Source organism: Panulirus ornatus, chromosome 33 (assembly GCF_036320965.1).
Source record: "Panulirus ornatus isolate Po-2019 chromosome 33, ASM3632096v1, whole genome shotgun sequence".
In the NCBI taxonomy this organism is placed as follows: domain Eukaryota; kingdom Metazoa; phylum Arthropoda; class Malacostraca; order Decapoda; family Palinuridae; genus Panulirus; species Panulirus ornatus.
The window spans coordinates 14,205,644-14,226,734 of record NC_092256.1 but is presented as its reverse complement, the minus strand read 5'-3'; the positions used below and the strand labels follow the sequence as shown (position 1 = coordinate 14,226,734).

Genomic DNA, 21,091 nt, shown 5'->3' with positions numbered 1-21,091 from the left:
ACTACACAAGACTTCCAAAATCATTCAGGGATGATGACCTGGCATTTGTAAAATAGAAAAGAATATCACCAGTGGATCTCGTCTTAGTGATCAAAGAGAAGACTGCAAGATTCAAGATGTCTAAGGATATGGGGGTTAAGGTGGAATTCAAACACTGGAAATGGTGGTGGCAGAGCAGTAGGACAATAGTTAGAGGGATCAGAATAGTCACCCTTCTCAAGGATGGGATGTTTAAAGCATGCTATCAAGAAGAAACATTATTTAGATATGCTGTTTAAGATATTCTTTGCTAACTGGGCAGCACAAAATATGATGTATTACCCATATGACATTTTAATGGTTACTTAACAGCTGAATTGAAAGAATATGGACAAAGGAGGAAACATTATGAGCATTGCTAGCAGTTGCCTCCAGATTCATTACTATTTACTGGGACTGTGATTTTTGAATACCACAGACTGTGCAAGGCACACTCGTAGTCAACTGCTAGAAGCATCCCATGCCATACATGGCATATGAGCAGTCAGTTGCTTAATCTTTCCTCGAGTATTTTTGAATAATTACGAAGTATGAAGCTAATGTTGACAATTCCCTGAATTGTAGAAAATCTTTGCCAGCCTAAATTTTGACTCTCATTCTATACTTCAAGATGAGCTCTAATTCATCAGAAGCAGTAATGTTGCATTACAAAAGGCTTGCATAATCTGTATTTTATATTTTATACACAAATGTTTTATAAGAATACTGTAACTATTTACATATCAGTTGAATAAGTTAAGTGGTCTGGAACTTTACATGCATTCCAATGAAAAATAACTCAGGAAAATAAAAAAAGCAAAAGCCCTGGTTGTACAAACTTGATTAATATCATGCTGTATTGCTTAGTTCAGCATCTAGTAATCGAATAAGACTTATTTCAAGGTATGCAATTTTTAATACAAATCAATGAAAAATATAAGTGAACTCAAAAGAAATACAATAATTTTATTTTTTGTACAAGCTAAGGATATTCATAATCAAGAAACTGTTTCCTATTCAATTGAAGTTTAGGTTAACTAGAACCACCGCATACAGAAGGTAGCACTGTTTTGCCAGGTCCATAATTAAAAGCAACAGTAAAAGAAAAAACTGTCAAATTAAACCTCAGATTTTGAGTAGTGTATTAAAGTTTAATCACAATATCTTTTCTCTTACAAGTAATTGTACTTTATACACTTTTAATAGTACAGTTACAAAGCCTATGATATAAAAGTAATTTCTGAAAATGCTTTGTTTAAATAGTATAGTAAAGCCATTCAAGATCAACTCTTCTAGCATATAACATAGCATCTCAAACCTCTTTAAAATTGAATAATTGGTTTTGCATGATTAATGAAGTTATTAAGCTTCAACAGGTTGGATAAACCTACTGCACAAATAATTCTTATGTAAATCGGGAAGAAACATTTAAAGATTTGGTATCCCATGGTCCCAGCTTGTAATCATGACTTTCCTGAATTAGCATGAAGTTTTAGTACCATCACATGGCACTGGTGGTCACTAAATGATGACAAAATCCTGCGACGTTTTTCATCAAGCATATTTCCAGAATTGCTCTTGGGTTGTCATCTCTTGCAAGTATGAAGATGGTCAATAACTGATATGCCTAAGGATATTCTGTATGTGCTATCCTGTTTTGAAGGTGTGAAGTAAGCACATGACTGAAAGCAATAGATAAAAACCTAAACTTGTCTACAGGGAAACTATGATTCTTTCTGAGCTTGGGAAACTGTTAGCAGGAATGGACATCACATCCGGAGGTGAGAATTCTTCAACTCCCATTGAGCTCAGACCTCTGTGCTTCTCTGCAATGTAATAAATCATCACATTAGATATCAAGGTTTCATAACTACTATAATGATCAAATATAAAAAAAAAAATTACAAAGCTTATAACAAAATAACATTATATATAGTGCTAGGTAGGTAGGTAGTGCTAGGAAAAGACAACAAAGGCCACATTCGTTCACACTTAGTCTCTAGCTGTCATGTGTAATGCACCGAAACCATAGCTCCCTTTCCACTTCTAGGCCCCACAAAACTTTCCATGGTTTATCCCAGATGCTTCACATGCCCTGGTTTAATCCACTGACAGCACATCGACCCCAGTATACCACATCGTTCCAATTCACTCTATATCTTGCATGCCTTTCACCCTCCTGCATTTTCAGGCCCTGATTGCTCATATTGTTTTTCACTCCATCCTTCCACCTCCAATTTGGTATCCCACTTCTCCTCGTTCCCTCCCCCTCTGACATATTTATCCTCTTTGTCAATCTTTCCTCACTCATTCTCTCCCTGTGACCAAACCATTTCAACACATCCTCTTCTGCTCTCTCAACCACACACTTTTTATTCCACATTTCTCTTAACTTTTCGTTACTAAGTCGATCAAACCACCTCATACCACATATTGTCCTCAAACATTTCATTTCTAACACATCCACCCTCCTCTGCACAACACTATCTATAGCCCATGCCTCACAATCATATAACATTGTTAGAACCACTATTCCTTTAAACATACCCATTCTTGCTCTCTGAGATAGCATTTCTGCATTCCACATCTTCTTCAACGCTCCCAGAAGCTTCACCCCCTCCCCCTCCCTGTGACTCACCTCCACTTCCATGGTTCCATCCATTGCTAAATCCACTCCCAGATATCTAAAACACTTCACTTCCTCCAGTTTTTCTCCATTCAAACTTACCTCCCAATTAACTTGTCCCTCAACCCTACTGAACCTAATATTAATCTCCATTTCCAGCATCAGCAAGATAGCGCCTGGAAATGGACAAAGAATGGCCCATCCACTCATATACACATATATGTACATAAACACCCATACATGCACATATACATACATGTATATATATATATATACATGTACATATTCATACTTGCTTGCCTTCATCCATTCCTGTCACAACCCCGCCACACAGCAACATTGCATCTCTACCCCCACGTCAGCTAGGTAGCGCAAAGAAAACAGACAAAAAAGCCACATTTATTCACACTCAGTCTTTAGCTGTCATGTGTAATGCACCAAAAACACAGCTCTATATCAACATCCAGGCCCCAGAGACCTTTCCATGGTTTACCCCAGATGCTTCACATGCCCTGGTTCAGTCCACTAACAGCAGGTCGACCTCAGTATACCACATCGTTTCAATTCACTCTATTCCTTGCATGCCTCTCACCCTCCTGTATGTTCAGGCCCCAATCGCTCAAAATCGTTTTCACTCCATCTTTCCACCTCCAATTTGGTCTCTCACTTCTTGTTCCCTTCACCTCTGTCATATATTCTCTTTGTCAATCTTTCCATATGTCCAAATCATTTCAACACATCTTCATTACTTACTCGATCAAATTACCTCACCACATATTCTCCTCAAACATTTCATTTCCAACACATCCACCCTCCTCCGTACAACCCTACCTATAGCCCATGCCTTGCATATAACATTGTTGGAACTACTATTCCTTCAAACATAGCCATTTTTGCCCTCGTATCTAACGATCTCTCTTTCCACACATTCTTCAGCACTCCCAGAATCTTCACCCCCTCACCCACCCTATGACTCACTTCTGATTGAACCAGGCTATATGAAGTGGCCTGGACAAACCATGAAATGTATGCAAGACCTGGCTATGGATAGGGAGTTTTTGATTTGGTGCATTACATATGACAGCTGGAGAGTGACATGAGCGAATGCAGCCTTTCTTCATCTGTTCCTGGTGCTACCTCGCTAATGAAACAACAAGCAAGTATGAAAAAAGTTTACGGCTTGACTAATAACAGAAAACCATTCAACTGAATTGTATCTGTGCATGTCATGTGTGCCTCTGCTATCATCCCAAGCAGAATGATTCATGAAAAAACTATCCAAATGTTTTGGATAATGGCCATATTCAAGGAAAGAAAATTTGACAAATGCTCACAGTATCTGCTGAAGAATTTGCATTTTGATTTGGCTCACAGAAGTGCAGTATATACCTCTTACTTGCATCAAAATACGAATTCATGAACAAATATATAATATTTCTTACCTATATCACTTTGGATTAAACTTATGTATTTATCTTCTCCAAGGTACCTCATGATAGAAACATGGGGTACCTGAAGTTCTTCAGGGATCAAGTATGTGGTGACGGGAGCAACTTTCTGGTGGGCAATTATGAGTGGCTCCGTGTCGGGGAATACTGCAACTTTATCAGCCATACTGCAAAATTAATCTTCTTCAATAAGCTATGCCAAAAATTGATAATGAGAGTCTGCAGTTGGTTGAATACAAAGATATGTAAAGCATAAAAAGCTTTCTCGATTTATCTAATACTATGGATGTAAGTTTTAGAATCTGATGTGAAGATCATGATTCTATCAATCAATAAAGAATCTCAACAGAGTAGTTTCCATGATAATTAGGACACCATTTAGCAGCACAGTTGCAGGCATAAGTTATTTCTAATCCAGTAATAAAAGAACTACTGAAAGTGAAAATTCCACTACAGTATCTTGACAGAAGAGAACAATAAGTGGCTTGTTGACAGGAAAAAGGTGACAATGTGCTTTATTTTATGAGATCATTATTGTCTGTTACCTCAGATGATTATAAGCAAATTCCCATGGGGTTAGTTGTTCAGTACAAAACATGAAATGACACAAATTTGCTCTTACCTGTGAATAAATGTAGCTGGGGAGGGATAAGGACAATTAAGAGCACAATTTTCTGCTTCGCGTATACTTGACAGATCAGCGCACATGGAATATAACCTGCAAAACATCAGAATATTGTTTCTTTGTGTTTTACCCTCATGCTTATAAGATTTTGTAAGAGTAGTAATTACACAGACATTACACACAGGTCCTTCAGTTATTACCAGAGTAGCTAAAAATGTACAGAAATATAATAGATATTATATCCTCCTATAGTGTCGCATACCTGTGACTGTAAACAATAACTTTGAGTCAGAAAACTGTGACTGTAAGCAACAACTTTGAGTCGGAAAACTCATCCGAGTCCACAGAGGGTGAACTTGGGATACAGCACCTCTTATACCATGCTCAGACACACTTATTTTGAATCACAAATTAAACAGAAGAGCCAAAAATTCAATAGTTCAGTTGCCCTAAAATTCACCACAATAACAAACATCTAGCTATTTTACATACTCTGCAGATAAATTCAAACTTTTAGAGGATGGCGCTTTAACTTCAGGTGATGCTAATCATCAGGAATCACCCTATACTTGTCAAAACATTTTGATTAATAATAGTCTAAATTGTGTGTGTACCAATCTGATTTTTGTTACATGGTTTTTATTCTAACAATCATCATTATACTATATGATAAATTTTTATTCTTAAACCCTACATTTTCCATAATCACTTAACACTACATTTTCACTCACTTGTAATACTCAGTACTATTAATTTATCTAACATCAGAATATGAGATAAAAAAACTAAAAAGGAACCCACATGAATGACATGAAGATCCAAAACCTACACCACACATCCCCTTTGTGATGAATTACCATTGATACTGAAAAGATATCTGCAGTGTCTATCCAGCCTTGATAGAATGATTACTTATCACCAGCTTCTGAGAAGGCAAAAGGCAGCTATGATTGTTAATAAATTCAAATATGTGTTTCTGGGGCTTTTCAAATTACTGGGCATGCAACATATTTTCATTTATCATTATCAACTTCCAAAAGTACTGGATATTTTTATGTGATAGTAGTCGAGTGCATTGATTTACAGAATTGGCGTTCATTAATACACTGATTACACATATTTTGGCAGACTAGTTCAACTAGTCTTTTAACATGTTGTTTTGAATAATTTGTTAGTTATTTACTTTCTTTTTTAAACTTCCCTAGAAATCATTTATCAGCTAATTATTGTCTAACCCAAATACTAAGAATGACTAAATTCACATGACTCTGAGGAGCACTTCTCCATTTCTGTTATTGGTGATGGCCAAAGAGAGAAGGAAGGTAAATGGAGAACTGTTTCTGTGATGGGTAAGTGAAGAGTTGGGAGTTTTTAGGAAAAGTAGATTAAATCTCAGCATATGGTAGTAGAAAAGTATACAGCAAAAGGTAAAAAGTTGTATGCAGCATTCAAAAACCTTAAAGGGCACTGGAATCCAATATTGATACTAAAATTTCTAGTTTAAGAATAAAGTTGCCATATACGATAGAATTACTCTTCAAAAATACAACATATGTAGTGGTCAGTATTCATGGCTGTGATGCATTCACTGGTCACCCAGGGTCAAGCACACAGGTTCGAATCCTGGTTGCAGAAGTCTGTCCTCAGTCAACCCAACTATTCATCCCACCTTTAGGTGTTGGTTGATAAAATGGATACCTGGCTCAAGGTAGGGAATATATATTTATATCATTAATGAGATGGCCTCAATTAGGGCTTCAGTTCCCAAATTGTCTCAGCTTTATTTTCAAGTGGATGGTAAGATCAGTGAAACTGATGAGAGACATGCGAGTGTAAGACAAGGCTATTAGCCATCAACTTAAAGTTTTTCAATATGTACTGATGATTCAGTAATACTAGCTGAGAAAGAAGAATTCTAGGTGAAGAATGAATGTACACAGCATAAAATAAAACGTTAAAGGTAAATAAATGTCACTGCAAGTCAAGTGATGGACTGTGAAAAGAGGGCAAATGATGTGGTTCACCATGCAATACTATACTTAGTAATAGTTGAAGGGCAAAGTTAGGATGAGTGTTGGGAGAGATCAAAGAATTTAAGAATTTGGATTCATTATTACATAAAATAGGGCACAATGGATTTGGAAATAAAACAGAGCTGCCCTAGCAAGGAATGTGACAGGATCCTTTGGGAAAATGAGGATTTTTTTCTTTTAATGGAAGCAAACATGAAGAAAAGCATTTGCCCAAACGTGACCATGCATGGAATACCAAAGTGTTTTAAGTGGGTTTATACAGTAAAATGAATTAAGAAATGGTCGTACTTTCTACACTAATAATAGGGCATTCCAAAAGTCTATATCACTTCAGTACTCAGAAGCATATCGAACATGGGAGTCGCCCTCCCCACTGGTCTATACAGTATAGAACAAACAATAATAATTATTTACATATTTTTACAATCATTCACACCCTCTCAATTCCTTGAAAGGAAAAACATATGTATATGTGGATCTACTAATCTTTCAGTGACCAATGAAAACAACCATGTCCATTTCAACATATTTCTAAAACACACACACATGGTTATAATAAAATGTAATCTGCAAAAGCATATTGATTTGTTTCATTGAAAAAACTCTGAGTAATGCTATCAGCAGTCTTATGTAATGAAATAAATTCAATTTTACTCAGTAATGGTCCAGCAGTCTCATAATAAACTCTACATGCCTACAACAGCCGTATTCAGTTTTATGAGAATCTGACTAATATTAGTGATTAGATTTAACATCCAAATATTTAAAAAACTCTTTCTCTAAGGTACAACATGTACTTACATATCACAAACATTTTGAAGATTTCCTCCACAAATCAGTGTTGTGTCTACAAGCTTTCCTCCTACCTACAGACCTTTCAAACAAACTTCCTCTTCTTGAAAATCTAAGTGCTTACCTTACACCTGCTTTGGCCAAGCTGCGAAACCTGGGATGCACAGCATTCTGCACTCCTGCCTCCATCCCCACACAATTTGCTGTAATGATTCATTTCATTATGTAACATTTGCACTACACATTTCAGAGTAGGCTCTTTGTTCATATATATCACACACAGAGGCATAAACAGTAGAGTTTACCCAGAGGCCAGGCTCTTATCTTCTGTTTTCAGTTATTTTCAGTTTACACAATGTAAACGATATCCATTAATTATCATGAAGCCCACAAAGACTCTATCAAAAGCTGGTTGATAAGCACAGCAAAATATGTAAAGTATTGTAAGAAAACTAGTTCAGGGTCCCAACCTGACCCATTCTAATATCTTGGTTATACTCGCATCTTGTTTGCCTAAGGTTTCAAACTAGCTTGCCAATGCCCACACAGCAAGGTAGCACCAGGAACATATGAAGAATAATCTCATTTGCTTACATCTACTCTCTAGCCTTCACATACAATGCTCTAAAACCAGAGCCCCTATCCACAACTAGGCCCCACTAGCCTTTTTTGTGGTTTCTCCTGACCACTTCATATTTCCTGGTTCAGCCCACTGAGAGCACATCACCCCCTGTATACCACATTATTCCAACTTGCTGCATCTAATGCAAATCACCCATCCTCCTGCATGTTCAGACCCCTATAACTTGATGCTTCTTTCACTCCATCCTTCAATCTTCTCAATCTTCCCCTTCTCCTTGTTGCCCCCACTTCTGATACATATATCTTTCTCGGTCTCTCTTCACTCATCTTTCCCAAATCTCCTAAGATTTTCTGTAAATCAAGCGTTTTCTTTCATCCCCTTTCCTTCAGATAATGACATTTTGCAAACATTCTGCCTATCAGCTCTCAAGCACCTCATCTTGTGCCATAAGTACAATGAAAATTCTGACTAGCCAATCAACAACACTGTCACCCCTTTCTTTAGATATTCAACTGCAAGACTTTCACCATCTTTTTTTTTTCTTTCACCAATCCACTTGCCATGACGCTTTCACTCTACATGCCTCAACATCTCAAACATTGCACATCTGCCACCCTATCATATGACACATTCAAGAGTCCTTCAGAATATTCATTATCTCCCTTTTACCTCCTCTTTGCCCACTACCACTTCCCCATTTGTTCTCCTCACTGATGCACTAATTTGTGTCTTCTTGTCCTAAAGTACAGATGACCCCCCGACTTGCGATGGTTCGACTTACAATTTTTCAAACTTACGATGGCGAGATAATCAACACTTTACTGTATTATAAAAGAAGGCTTTGTGTTAGATGATTTTGTCCAACTGTAGGCTACTGTAAGTGCTCTGAGAATGTTTAAGGTAGGCTAGGCTAACCTACGATGTTCGGTACGTTAGATGTACACTATTAAATGTAATTCTGACTTATGACATTTTCAACTTCCAATGGGTTTGTTGGAATGTAACTCCATCGTAAGTCGAGGAGCATCTGTATTCACCTCCTTCCTAAACACTTTCTTGTTCTCCCAATGTTTGCTATTACTCTCTCACCCCATTCCTCATTTGCCCTCTCCATCATATCAGCCCTTGCACCATCCTCTTGATCTGTTGCTTCCTATTTTACATCTCCCAATCACCTGCATTCCTTCCATGCATGCATGTAGTGCAGATACAAATTTTCTAAAATTCTGAATACAACCAAATATATTCTATATACACCACAACACCTTTAATTCTGTGTGTATAAAATTATTTTTCAGAGATGATTCTACTGACATTGTTTATGACTACTTTCAAAACTATTTCATGCACACAAAGTACCTCCTAAGATTATAATTCCTGTGTTATACTGTTTATTGCTTACACAGAGTTAGGTATTTGAAAAAATTACATTTTCTCTTTTCTTATTCACTTTTACAAGTAAATTAAAGTAACTCCATAATACTACACAATCTATTTCCCACATTTCTGCTAATTAAGACCAAATAGAAAATCTATGAGAAAACAGCTGTTTATCTTACACCAGATGCCAGTGAAAAAAGGAATGAAAAAAAAGGTGAAAACTCTAAGAAGCTCCATGAGAATGTTTCAAAGATGTTCCCTTTAGAGGAGAGACATATTTCTGTAATTTTTACACATTCCAAAAATTATGGGAGATTATTCATGTATGTATGCATCATAAGACCTCTGTTATCTAAACTTTAACTTTTACTTACTCATTGTTATCTAAACTTTAACTTGTACTTACTCATACTATCAAATATCTGATGTGAGATGCGCACCGTGGAATCCCGTGCAGCCAAAAGAACCCTTTGAGTGAGGTAGCCGCCCACACTCAGACCATGAACTATCACACTGTTGTCTCTTTTGTCCAAGAAGTCCACCACACGAGATGCTGTAACCTGTTTATATCATTCACTCATTAGAAGTGACATCATAAAAGTAAATGCTACCCCAAAATCCATCTTACACGGAATGAGAGTAATGTCTTATCACAAAAACTTTCAGACCTTTGCTAAGTGCATAAACTACTGAAATATACACATTCAACTTGAGAAGAAAAAAAATAGTACATTTCACCTATGTTCACTGACTACCTATTAACCTACAGACTTCTTGTGTCAGTTGGAAAAGTTAACATTCACTAAATAAACCTCCTCAACTATTACAAAATGTGAAGGCAGCATGTATATATAACTTTAGATTTTTTTTTTAAGGCCCCAGTCATGGACAAAAGTCCACATCAAGGCCAGGCTTTTGAGCCCACTCCTGCCCCTTTTAGTTGCCTACTCTAACATGCAGAAATGTGCAAGTACTGTTATTCCTTATATCCAAAGTTAAAATTTCATAATAAACAAAGCCAAGAAGTAATATTTCTTGGCAAATTGGACCAAATTGGAGGTGGAAAGATGGAGTGAAAAAGATTTTGAGTGACTAGGGGCCTGAACATACAGGAGGGTGAAAGGCGTGCAAGGAAATGAGTGAACTGGAACGATGTGGTATACCGGGGTCGACGTGCTGTCAATGGATTGATCCAGGGCATGTGAAGCGTCTGGGGTAAACCATGGAAAGTTTTGTGGAGCCTGGATGTGGAAAGGGAGCTGTGGTTTCGGTGCATTATACATGACAGCTAGAGACTGAGTGTGAACGACTGTGGCCTTTGTTGTCTTTTCCTAGTGCTACCTCGCGCACATGCGAGGGGAGGGGATGGTCATTTCATGTGTGGCGGGGTGGCGACGAGAATGAATAAGGGCAGACAGTATGAATTATGTACATGTGTATATATGTATATGTCTGTATATATATATATATATGTATACGCTGAGATGTATAGGCATGTATATGGGCGTGTGTGGACGTGTATGTATATACATGTGTATGTGGGTGGGTTAAGCCATTCTTTCGTCTGTTTCCTTGCGTTACCTCGCTAACGCAGGAGACAGCGACAAAGTATAATATAATATAAGAAATAATGATGTATGGTTAACTGCTGTGGATATCTAATGTTTTTCAATAAACCATCCCAAAATTACTTTGAAAGTCATACAAATTACATAGTCTCCCATCCCTAGCCCTCCTCATAGGCATATAAATAAGAAAGCTTTCCCAGAGGCATAAGGAAGAACGTCACTGATAAAGTTATCAACCTACCTCTGATCCATTCTTTGGGAAGAGAAGGTCCCTTACAGTAGTGGTAACATGGAGCACATCATACCCCCTACGAGTCCAGCACTGAGCATACTTGTGGGCGTACTTCTGCTTGGCCCCTAGCCATGTAAACAGCACTACCATCTCAGATAATGGCTGAGAGGAAGCTGCATTATCCCGTTGATAAAACTGGGCATTCCTGAAGCACTCTATAACCTGTAAGCGAGAAATCAATCGATATACTACTGAAGCAAATCCTTACAGAGAAGGCAATACAAGCAGAATTCTTAAGCATTCCTTGAATGAAACAACACAATAGTAGAAAACACCAAATAAAAACATGTTAGACAATGCTTAGGTACCTGTGCTTAGGTGAGTAACACCACATGATACTAATCTATTGGACTTTAGTAAAAGAACACTGACTTTCTTTAGTGACTGACAGAAGTCCTCGAAGAAACTTGTATTAACGTAGTAGGTTCAAGCGTGTATCCAAAATTAGGTCAAGGGGAGGATGGAAAATTATGAAGTCGCTCAAAGAAAGATGAAAAAGTTCGAAATAAGCGTGATGCAAGAACACACTGTATCTTCAAGGAGTTAGTGGTTTTGTGTTATTCGTATGTTAAATGCAATCTCTAACTAATGCTAGTTATGATAAAACAATATAGCTGTGAAGAAAGTTTATTCATGAGACCGTCGACCAGCTTTGAATGAAAATTGATTCGTGATATTTGATAACACAAAACACCTGATAGCAATAATCACGGGAGGTCTGTTCAATGAAACAGTTATATGCTTTCGTAGGTAGAACAAAATTTGGCATTGTTAATAAACTTGGGCAATGGTTTTGGGAAGGTGGTGAAACTGAAAAGGCTGCTTCATGGTGGCTAGTATGAATACCTAAATCAGTTGAATATACACAGAAATATATATATATATATATTTTCTTTCGGGAGACTAAAAGGACTAAATTTTATTGTTAGCTGAGACGACACGGGCAACCGAGTGTCCTAATTAACGCCATCCATATATATATATATATATATATATATATATATATATATATATACATATCAACCCCTACAAGAAGATCAACAGCCGGTCTGTCTGTCGCAATCAGGATTCGAACCAATGCAAACTGACCCCGCGCGGCCCGTGAATGCGTCAAGGTCAGAGACGCTGACAGTTACACCACGATCGTCCATTTACTAGATAAATGAACCACATAATGATTTACGGCTTGTAAAAGTGGATCAATAATCATTATCATTGGGCAGCTTTACTGTATACTGTATAGCTCGAGGGAGGGAGTACCGACCTCCTCCCCCTTGGATACGTCACCGAGTAGATCAGGGTAACCTTTTAGTGGGATTTTGATGCACTCATCAATACTTTATACCTTCCTGTCCTAGCATTCTTTTCTGTGGAGCTCTCCCAATACTTAGAAAGTTGGCCACGTCCTCCAGGCTGCGGAACCCCAGGTCAAGGAGGTAAGTGATACTGTTTGTATATGTTCGTGGGCGAGAGTAGAACAGCTAAGGAATAAATGTTCTTTTTTCACTACGGAAATCGCATCTTGGGCATGAGGGATTCTGAGATATGGTGAACTACTGTTTCTTATGTTGGAGAGGTTACTGGTGTTCAGAACGGCTGTGAAAATATGAAGGAAAAAAAAAATCGTACATACCTAGGGAGTGTAATTTCAGATGGGTGGGGTAGAGTTCAAAGCTGGGTTGTGAGGGCGGTTGTTCAGTGGTTGTTGGTTCATTACAGTGTGGGTGAGTTTCAATAGTCATGTGTTTGCTGGCGAAGGAGAGATCTGTAAATAATGGTTGCTGAAGTGTGAAGTAGTGTTAAGCTTGTTATTTCTGCTCAGCGGTTGGTACGTTAACATAAAGTGGCTGAGTTAGATTCGAACCTAAACCTTTAAGGTGAAGTTGAACTAAGAACAGTCATTTAACCAGTCACTAAATCATATGACGTAGATCAAGGTGACTTACTCTAATAGTATACTGGCATATGAAGTTACACCACCACAGATTAAAGTGGCTGAGATGTATTCAAACCCGATACTTAACCAAGGTTTGGATGCATACGCGGAAATGGACACAGACGTCAAAGGAATTTCAACAGTTCTTCCTCTTGACACAAACGAGAGGTAAGAAAAAAAAAAAACAGCCACAAATGTTTGGAAAGAATAACACCAAAGGTAGGACGACTGGATGACGTGAGAGCCAGTTATTCTTCCGCATCAAAAAAGGAATTGTTAACCCACATATAACTTACATTATTCGAGGTGTGAGGAATATAAAGGCAAACGTTATAATACCGCAGTGATCATAAACATAAGTTGATGGACACAATCCGTTGAGACTGTGGAAAATGTCGTATCCATAAACATTGTGACAATGTATATACTTCCTAAAGGTGGATCGGTATACTGAGTAGATCCTGGAACTCATCCAGAATTCTTTGTGCAACTCAAGAAATAAGACGTATTCGTACCGCGTGAAGACCAGGCTGTGAATGGGTTCACAATTTGGAAATGAAGTCAAAATGTTCGACGATTCCCGAGGTAACGGAGGCTTGCTAGGTTACGCAACTAGCTCAAGTATCACCAAGAAGTCAGGGACCTTTAACAAGTCCAAAATGTTCGTCATGGGAGGGTGAAAGTGTATCTGCATGATTTACCTAAACATCTTATCTAAAGAGCCTTACCAGTGTAATGATTCGTGCCGAGACTCGTAATTCTATATATATATATATATATATATATATATATATATATATATATATATATATATATATATATATATATAAACGCCGATACACGCACATGTACTCACCTTCATCCATTCCCTGCACCATCCCACCCCACAGGAAACAGCATCGCCACCCCTTGCGTCCGCGAGGTAGCGCCAGAAAACGGACGAAAAAAGGCCATATCGGCTCACACTCAGTCTCTACCTGTGTAATGCACCAAAACCATAGCTCCCTATCCACATCCAGGCCCCAGAGACCTTTCTTTGGTTTACTCCAGACGTTTAACATTCCTTGGTTCAGTCTATTGACAGCACGTCGACCCTAGTATACCACATCGTTCCAATTCACTCTATTCTGCGCACGCCTTTCACCCTCCTAAATGTTGAGGCCCCGAACGCTCAAAATCTTTTTCAGTACATCCTTCCACCTCCAGTTTGGTCACCAGATTTTCCTTGTTCCCTCTACCTCTGACACATATATCCTCTTTATCAACCTTTCCTCACTCATTCTCTCCTTATGTCCAATCCATTTCAATACACCCTTTTCTGATCTCTCAACCACACTCTTTTTATTTCCACACATCTCTCTTACCGTTTCATTTCTCTATCAAACCACCACACACTATATATTGTCCTCAATTCATTTCCAACACATCCACCCTCCTCCATACAACCCTATCTATAGCCCATGCCTAGCAACCATATAATATTATTGGAACTACTATTCCTTCCCGTTATCACTCACCCCCTTGTCCTCTTCACCGATGATCCAATCTGTTCTCTTGTCTTTCGCACATTATTTACCTTCTTCCAAAACATTTTTATTCTCCCTAAAGTTTAATGATACCCTCTCATCCCAACTCTCTCATTTGCCCTCTTTTTCAACCTTTGCACCTTTCTCTTGACATTCTCTCGCTTTCTTTTATACATCTCCCAGTCATTTGCACTCATTCCTTGTAGGTATCGTGCAAACGCCCCTCTTTTTTCATTCACTAACTTTACTTTTTCATCCCACCACTCACTACCCTTTCAAATCTGCTCACCTCCCAACTTTCTCATGCCGCATGCATCTCTTGCACATACCATTACTGTTCCCCGCCTCAGCAAGGTAGCGTCGGGAAAATGCTACTGAACCGTAAAGGAAGAGTATTAGCTTGGCCCGTTCCTCTGTTCCAACAGTTCGAAATCAATATATCAGAACCCTCTCTGCTCTCTCTTTTAGATGCTTACGGTAAGCAGGAGTTACGTAGGCAGGACTCTTTGCAAATGAATGAATAAATGAATTCATTTATCACTCCCTTATCTATGTAATAGACTAGTGATCACAATTGTGGGCATTTCGTATGAAGGTTACCACCCGTCAGACGACTCAACACCAGTGAGGCAGTATAAGATCATGTACAGACATATATTTAGCTTTTGTACTGGATGTAGTCTCCAAGTCAACTTGTAGCAGGCTGGCCTCTGTCTGTATGCTTCGGAAATACTGGGCATACGACTTCTCACTAATCTTTAATGATACTTAAATACAGGGAGACCTTACTTTATTTCCTACATCCCGCCATGTAATAAGAAATTCGTGGAAGTGTTTTTTTTTAGGAAATGTGATGCATACGTCATTCTCTCTTCAGGGAGATTAAACCTCCTCCTCCTCCTCCTCCTCCTCCTCCTCCTCCAGCGACGCCACACACCTCTTTTTCTTCATCAGGTTTTCCTTAATATCAAGTACCCACACCGGTGGCAGCTACAAACTCCTCCTCATCAGATTGATCAGCCAGTCAATATTACAAAGAGAAAGTGAAATGTAGAGAAACATGAACCTCAATGGTTCAAAGGGTAGATTAAGTAGACACGATGGCTCATTATTTATCGGATCATCGATTGTCAATAGTAGTACAGTCCTGAATTACAGGATCAGCTTCAGGTGTATCAACGGTGCCTATATCGCTGCCACTTTCAGGAGGAAAAAAAAAAATGTACACGTTTAAATGTCAATTGAAGGTGGCAACATTCTTGCGCTCTTTTTTTTATACATGTATATTTTCAGTATTTTCCTATCTCTAAATTATTCTTAAAGCTTTGCTTCCTACTTTCCTCTATATTCCCCTCCAACCCACTACCTATAGCAACTTATCTGTCAAAGTAACCTTCGTTCTATTTTACTTCTAAAGCGACACAAAGGCAGCGGCAACAGCCATGCACTATTCACCGTGACCTACTAGAGGTGGGTGGCGGGGCTTGCCTCGTCATGCACTCACACCATCCCTCCCTCCCTCCCTCCGGCCACATCCACACCTGCCACCCAAGACCCACCGCCACACACCAACCTCCTGAACCGACTAGAGCTGGATGGTGAAAAGACAAGAACCTGTGCCAGGCCGAACACCTGGCGAATCTGCCAACACCACCTCTGCCAAACTCCTTATTACACAACACCAGGACCCATTTTTATAGTACTTCTGCAGCTTCTTGGCTGCACTACAATCAGTAGCAGGGAAATGGTGGACTTCTTTGCAGGGAGAAGTTCCTTGAAAAAAAACAAACTGTGCTCCTTTTCGCTCACTGGTGATGTTACCACCTCGCAAGGCAACCCCATACAGGTGACTTCCAGTAATGCCGTCAAATTCTTCAATGGATAACATTCAACAAACAGTTAAACTATTTTTTCGGTGGGTAACATGCATATTCTTTCACAAATACATATATATACATGTCTTCATGTTCCACTTGAAGGCTTCTGAACTCACTGTAATCATTACACTGACCTTTACAGAGCTAAATCTCCTGTAAGAACCCTACTCCCACATAGAGAACATTTTATATTTATCCGCTGCATGAAACCCCTGCCAGCTGTTACTACGGCGACGAGCGCCAAACGTACGGGGTTTATATAACAATGTAGGATCTGATCCATATTTCAATGCTTAACCTGACATTAAAACCTTACATTTTCCAATAATATAAGCGATAAAGTTGGGTATAGATGTACAGAACTTACGTCTGGCTTTGTGTTAATGTGATGCAATTTACACAACCAGCCGTTTTGCACGACTTATAAATTTTCGCTTCTGTTAGTAGGCTTTCTTATTGGCTCATTAAGTAAGATAAACTATCGTCATGACTCGTCTGTAGCAATCAAGTTCTTAATCTAATTCCTCGAAACGGATATGGAACCCACAGTTTGCACAATTACTGACCTTTTCTGCTGTGGCAAGCACTTCATGTCTTACGTTCGACGTTAGGTTACATTGTGCAAAGAGAAATGAAATCTCTGACTAGAGCCGGAATACACTGCTCCTGAGTGTTACTCAAAACTCATAGAAGCCGAAGATATACAAGGGTTTTACTCTATGTTATCATTGTGGATGACAGAGTGCCTGGCACTTGCTCTTCACCTCGAGAACTTTTCAAACATTTTCAGCCGGCGATTCAGACACCTCAGCTGAATCTAATGAAGGTACTGTTAATATTAAATGCATCGATAAAACAAGCACGCAAATCTATATTTTCTAAAAGAGAGAAAGAAGGAGAGTGTGGTTAAGAAATGCCAGATTGGCAACGAAAGCATAACAAGTTTACCAGAAGTAGGCCTAACCTTAGTGCATTGCTGATAAATGACGATAATCTACCATGAAGATGAGGAGAACGAAACCTTTTATAAAAGATGAGTCCGGAAATAATGATTGAGACGAACACCAAGAAGGAAAAAAATAAGGTACAGTTATGTCTGGAGCCAAAACTTGTTTTAGAGGAGGCAAAACAATGCAGGTTATGTGACGAATCTTAAATACACAGACAACAGAGGGCAGAGGTTCGAATCCTGGTTGTGGCAGTTGGTCCACACTTAACTCAGCTGTTTATCCTCCCCATGGGGTTGGTATATAAAAGTACTAAGCTCAGTCTAGGCTATATAATCAAACGTTAATAGGATTGACTTAATTAAGGTATTCAGATCCCCGTGCCGTCTGAACTCGCTTTAAATAACATTTTTCCCTAGGTCTATAAATGTTGTAACTACTTCAGTGAAACAGAAAGGTACTTCGATTCGTTCTTCATTTCTTATGATCCAGGTTTGCAAGCTCGTGAACCTCTGTAACTCGTTGTAATCATCTGTAATCACATCACCAATGTTTATAATAAGAGTCCACTCACGTCAATATGTTGAAGATAATCTTGCTGTCTGTAGAAGAAATGTGATTATTACACAGCAGTGCACTTGGGAACTTACCGCGTTTCATTTCCCCGTGGACTCGTAGGAATATACTTGATCACGCGCTAAACTGTGGTCCTTTCAAATATATACATATATATATATATATATATATATATATATATATGTATATATATATATATATATATATACATATGAGGCTGCTAGGTGTAGCGTTCAATTTCACAAGTTTCATTCTCAAAAGAATCGAAGATCCCATTTACAGTATGCTGCACTACAACATTACCAGTTTCTATGAAGTTCATCGCCTATTTAGGCATCCCGTAACAAATATATGCTTTATTTCCAAAATGTGACAACCTCACCAATCCTATCATAACGTCTGGCTTTAGCAAATGTTCAACACTCGTTCTTCTCACTAGAGGTGCGAAACGTATCTCCTAAACTATCCTCCTCACATCTGTGTGGTTCAGTACCACACAAAAGCATCCGACACTTTGCTTTGCCCATTCGTCAACCCGCCCTGAAGGGTGCGTTTGACAGTGCTATGAAAGACATCGTAGTTTATCTACTTTGTCTCTTCTGATGTTACTTGGGAACTCTTCAGCTGGAATCTAAATAACTCTGTTAAGTACTGGTATCTGATGAGGTGGACTGCCTCAACGAAACATGTCGTGCCATATGTATAGAAAAATGAAATGCTAAATAAAATTGTATGGACTCCCACTGAAGTGCGATTTCATCTTCCACCTTGGGGGTGGAAAGATGGAGTGAAAAAGATTTTGAGTGATCGGGGCCTGAACATGCAGGAGGGTGAAAGGCGTGCAAGGAATAGTGAATTGGAACGATGTGGTATACCGGGGTCGACGTGCTGTCAATGGATTGAACCAGGGCATGTGAAAGTTCTGTGGGGCCTGGATGTGGAAAGGGAGCTGTGGTTTAGTTGCATTATACAGGACAGCTAGAGACTGAGTGTGAACGAATGTGGCTTTCGTTGTCTTTTCCTAGCGCTACCTCGCGCACATGCGGGGGGAGGGGGTTGTTATTTCATGTGTGGCGGGGTGGCGACGGGAATGAATAAGGGCAAACAGTATGAATTATGTACGTGTGTATATATGTATATGTCTGTGTGTATATATCTGTATACGTTGAGATGTATAGGTATGTATATGTGCGTGTGTGGACGTGTATGTACATACACGTGTATGTGGGTGGGTTGGACCATTCTTTCGTCTGTTTCCTTGCGCTACCTCGTTAACGCGGTAGACAGCGGCAAAGTATATATACATATGTAAATAAGGCTACCTATTCAACAAATAATCTAAAAGTTGGAATTCCAAAGAGCAGTGCACAGTACCCAGCGCCGTTCATCGATTTACTGAGGCATGAACTCGAAAGGGAGGCAGCACCAGGACGTGAGGAAAGAGCTATCAATTATGTAGACATCACAACGATTGCAAGACCTCCTCACACGGTACCACGTCCTCACTGTGGAGCGGATTAGACGTCTCAACTGATATGTAACACATTTGCGGTAAGTCTGGCGGAAATCCCCGCCTTACACATGATAATCCAGGTGAACAATGCCTTAACTGTGAGTAACCAAAGTGTCGCAACAACCTCTGTAATACACCCAGGTGTGTATGTTATAATTATGAAGGAACGCCTCCTACACTGTCTTTAACCTCTGCAAGCGCTTGTAGGTAAAAATGATGCAGTGAGCTAAACCATAGTTTAAAAACCTCTCTCTATCCTATACATCAGATGATATTATTGACTATCACGTAATGCCACAATCATAAAAGAGTCACTAACTACAATAGCGTAGCCATGATAAGCCATGAGGCTTACCATTTTATGACACCAACCCTTGCCTCCCGTTTCACACATGACCTAGCAACAGCCTCTGTTCCACCTAGGGAAGGTGAGTACCTATGATAGAACAAACGAGAACATTACCAAACATGTCATAACTACAGATCCTCTCCTCACTCAAATCAAACCCTGATGAACCACTAAACCTAGCCTACACTTCAACCCTGGCAGAACTATAGATCCTCTCCATCAAAATCAAACCCTGATGAACCACTAAACCTAGCCTACACTTCAACCCTGGCAGAACTATAGATCCTCTCCATCAAAATCAAACCCTGATGAACCACTAAACATAGGATACACTAAGTTCAAGTGTCCCAAAAAGAGAATCACGTCAGTTAACAGTTTAAAAATCACCTTATGCCGAAGGTGAAGAGTTCAAAAAAAAAAAAATCATTATGATAAGAAAGCACGAACACCTACAAAGACCCTGAACTGTTAAGTAACTCTTGATATTAGAATGGAAGATCCAGTTGTGTGTCATACTTAGTAAAAAGAGGCGGATGTGTGCATGTCGCCAGCGTTGGTCTGGAAACAACTTTGAGCGAGGGGCTGGGTAGCGTAACACAAAAATGACTTCACGGAGGATCGAGAAGGCATTGATGTCCCATCTCCTATCACAAGCCTGTGTGCCTGATTCCTAGGCAGTATGTAAGATTACTGTTAACCGCATACACAGCCTACTTAATGCCCTTAATGCCACCAAAGACATGAGACCAAACAAGTGTCAGATCAGATAAGCATCATAATCATGTTGACAAAATGACCAGACAGGCGTCTTAAGCCAGGTGTAGAATTAATGGTTTTCCGAAGTCCATAATAATTTGGGATACCTTCAACAAAAACTTTATTCAGAGATATTATGAGACCAGGTAACATTCTTATTAAGAATTATGGCACTGTATGGCACTCCTGCAGCACGCACAACACCAGCGACATAAGACACACCCTGATAATGTAAACAGCCGAGAT

The 21,091-nt window shown here is 39.1% G+C and overlaps 1 protein-coding gene across 2 annotated transcripts in view; it reads right to left on the bottom strand.

Moving 5' to 3' along the window:
* Positions 1-840: 840 nt before the first annotated feature.
* Positions 841-21,091, bottom strand: part of LOC139759484 (uncharacterized) — a 35,409-nt gene continuing 15,158 nt past the window's right edge. For both annotated transcript variants that reach the window (XM_071681659.1, XM_071681660.1), the window contains exons 2-7: positions 11,315-11,527; positions 9,912-10,065; positions 7,667-7,745; positions 4,715-4,810; positions 4,087-4,259; positions 841-1,844 (exon numbers count right to left, since the gene is read on the bottom strand). In XM_071681659.1, the coding sequence (XP_071537760.1) occupies positions 1,732-1,844; positions 4,087-4,259; positions 4,715-4,810; positions 7,667-7,745; positions 9,912-10,065; positions 11,315-11,527 (828 nt within the window). In that variant the 3' untranslated portion in view covers positions 841-1,731. The remainder of the gene's footprint in view (positions 1,845-4,086; positions 4,260-4,714; positions 4,811-7,666; positions 7,746-9,911; positions 10,066-11,314; positions 11,528-21,091) is intronic.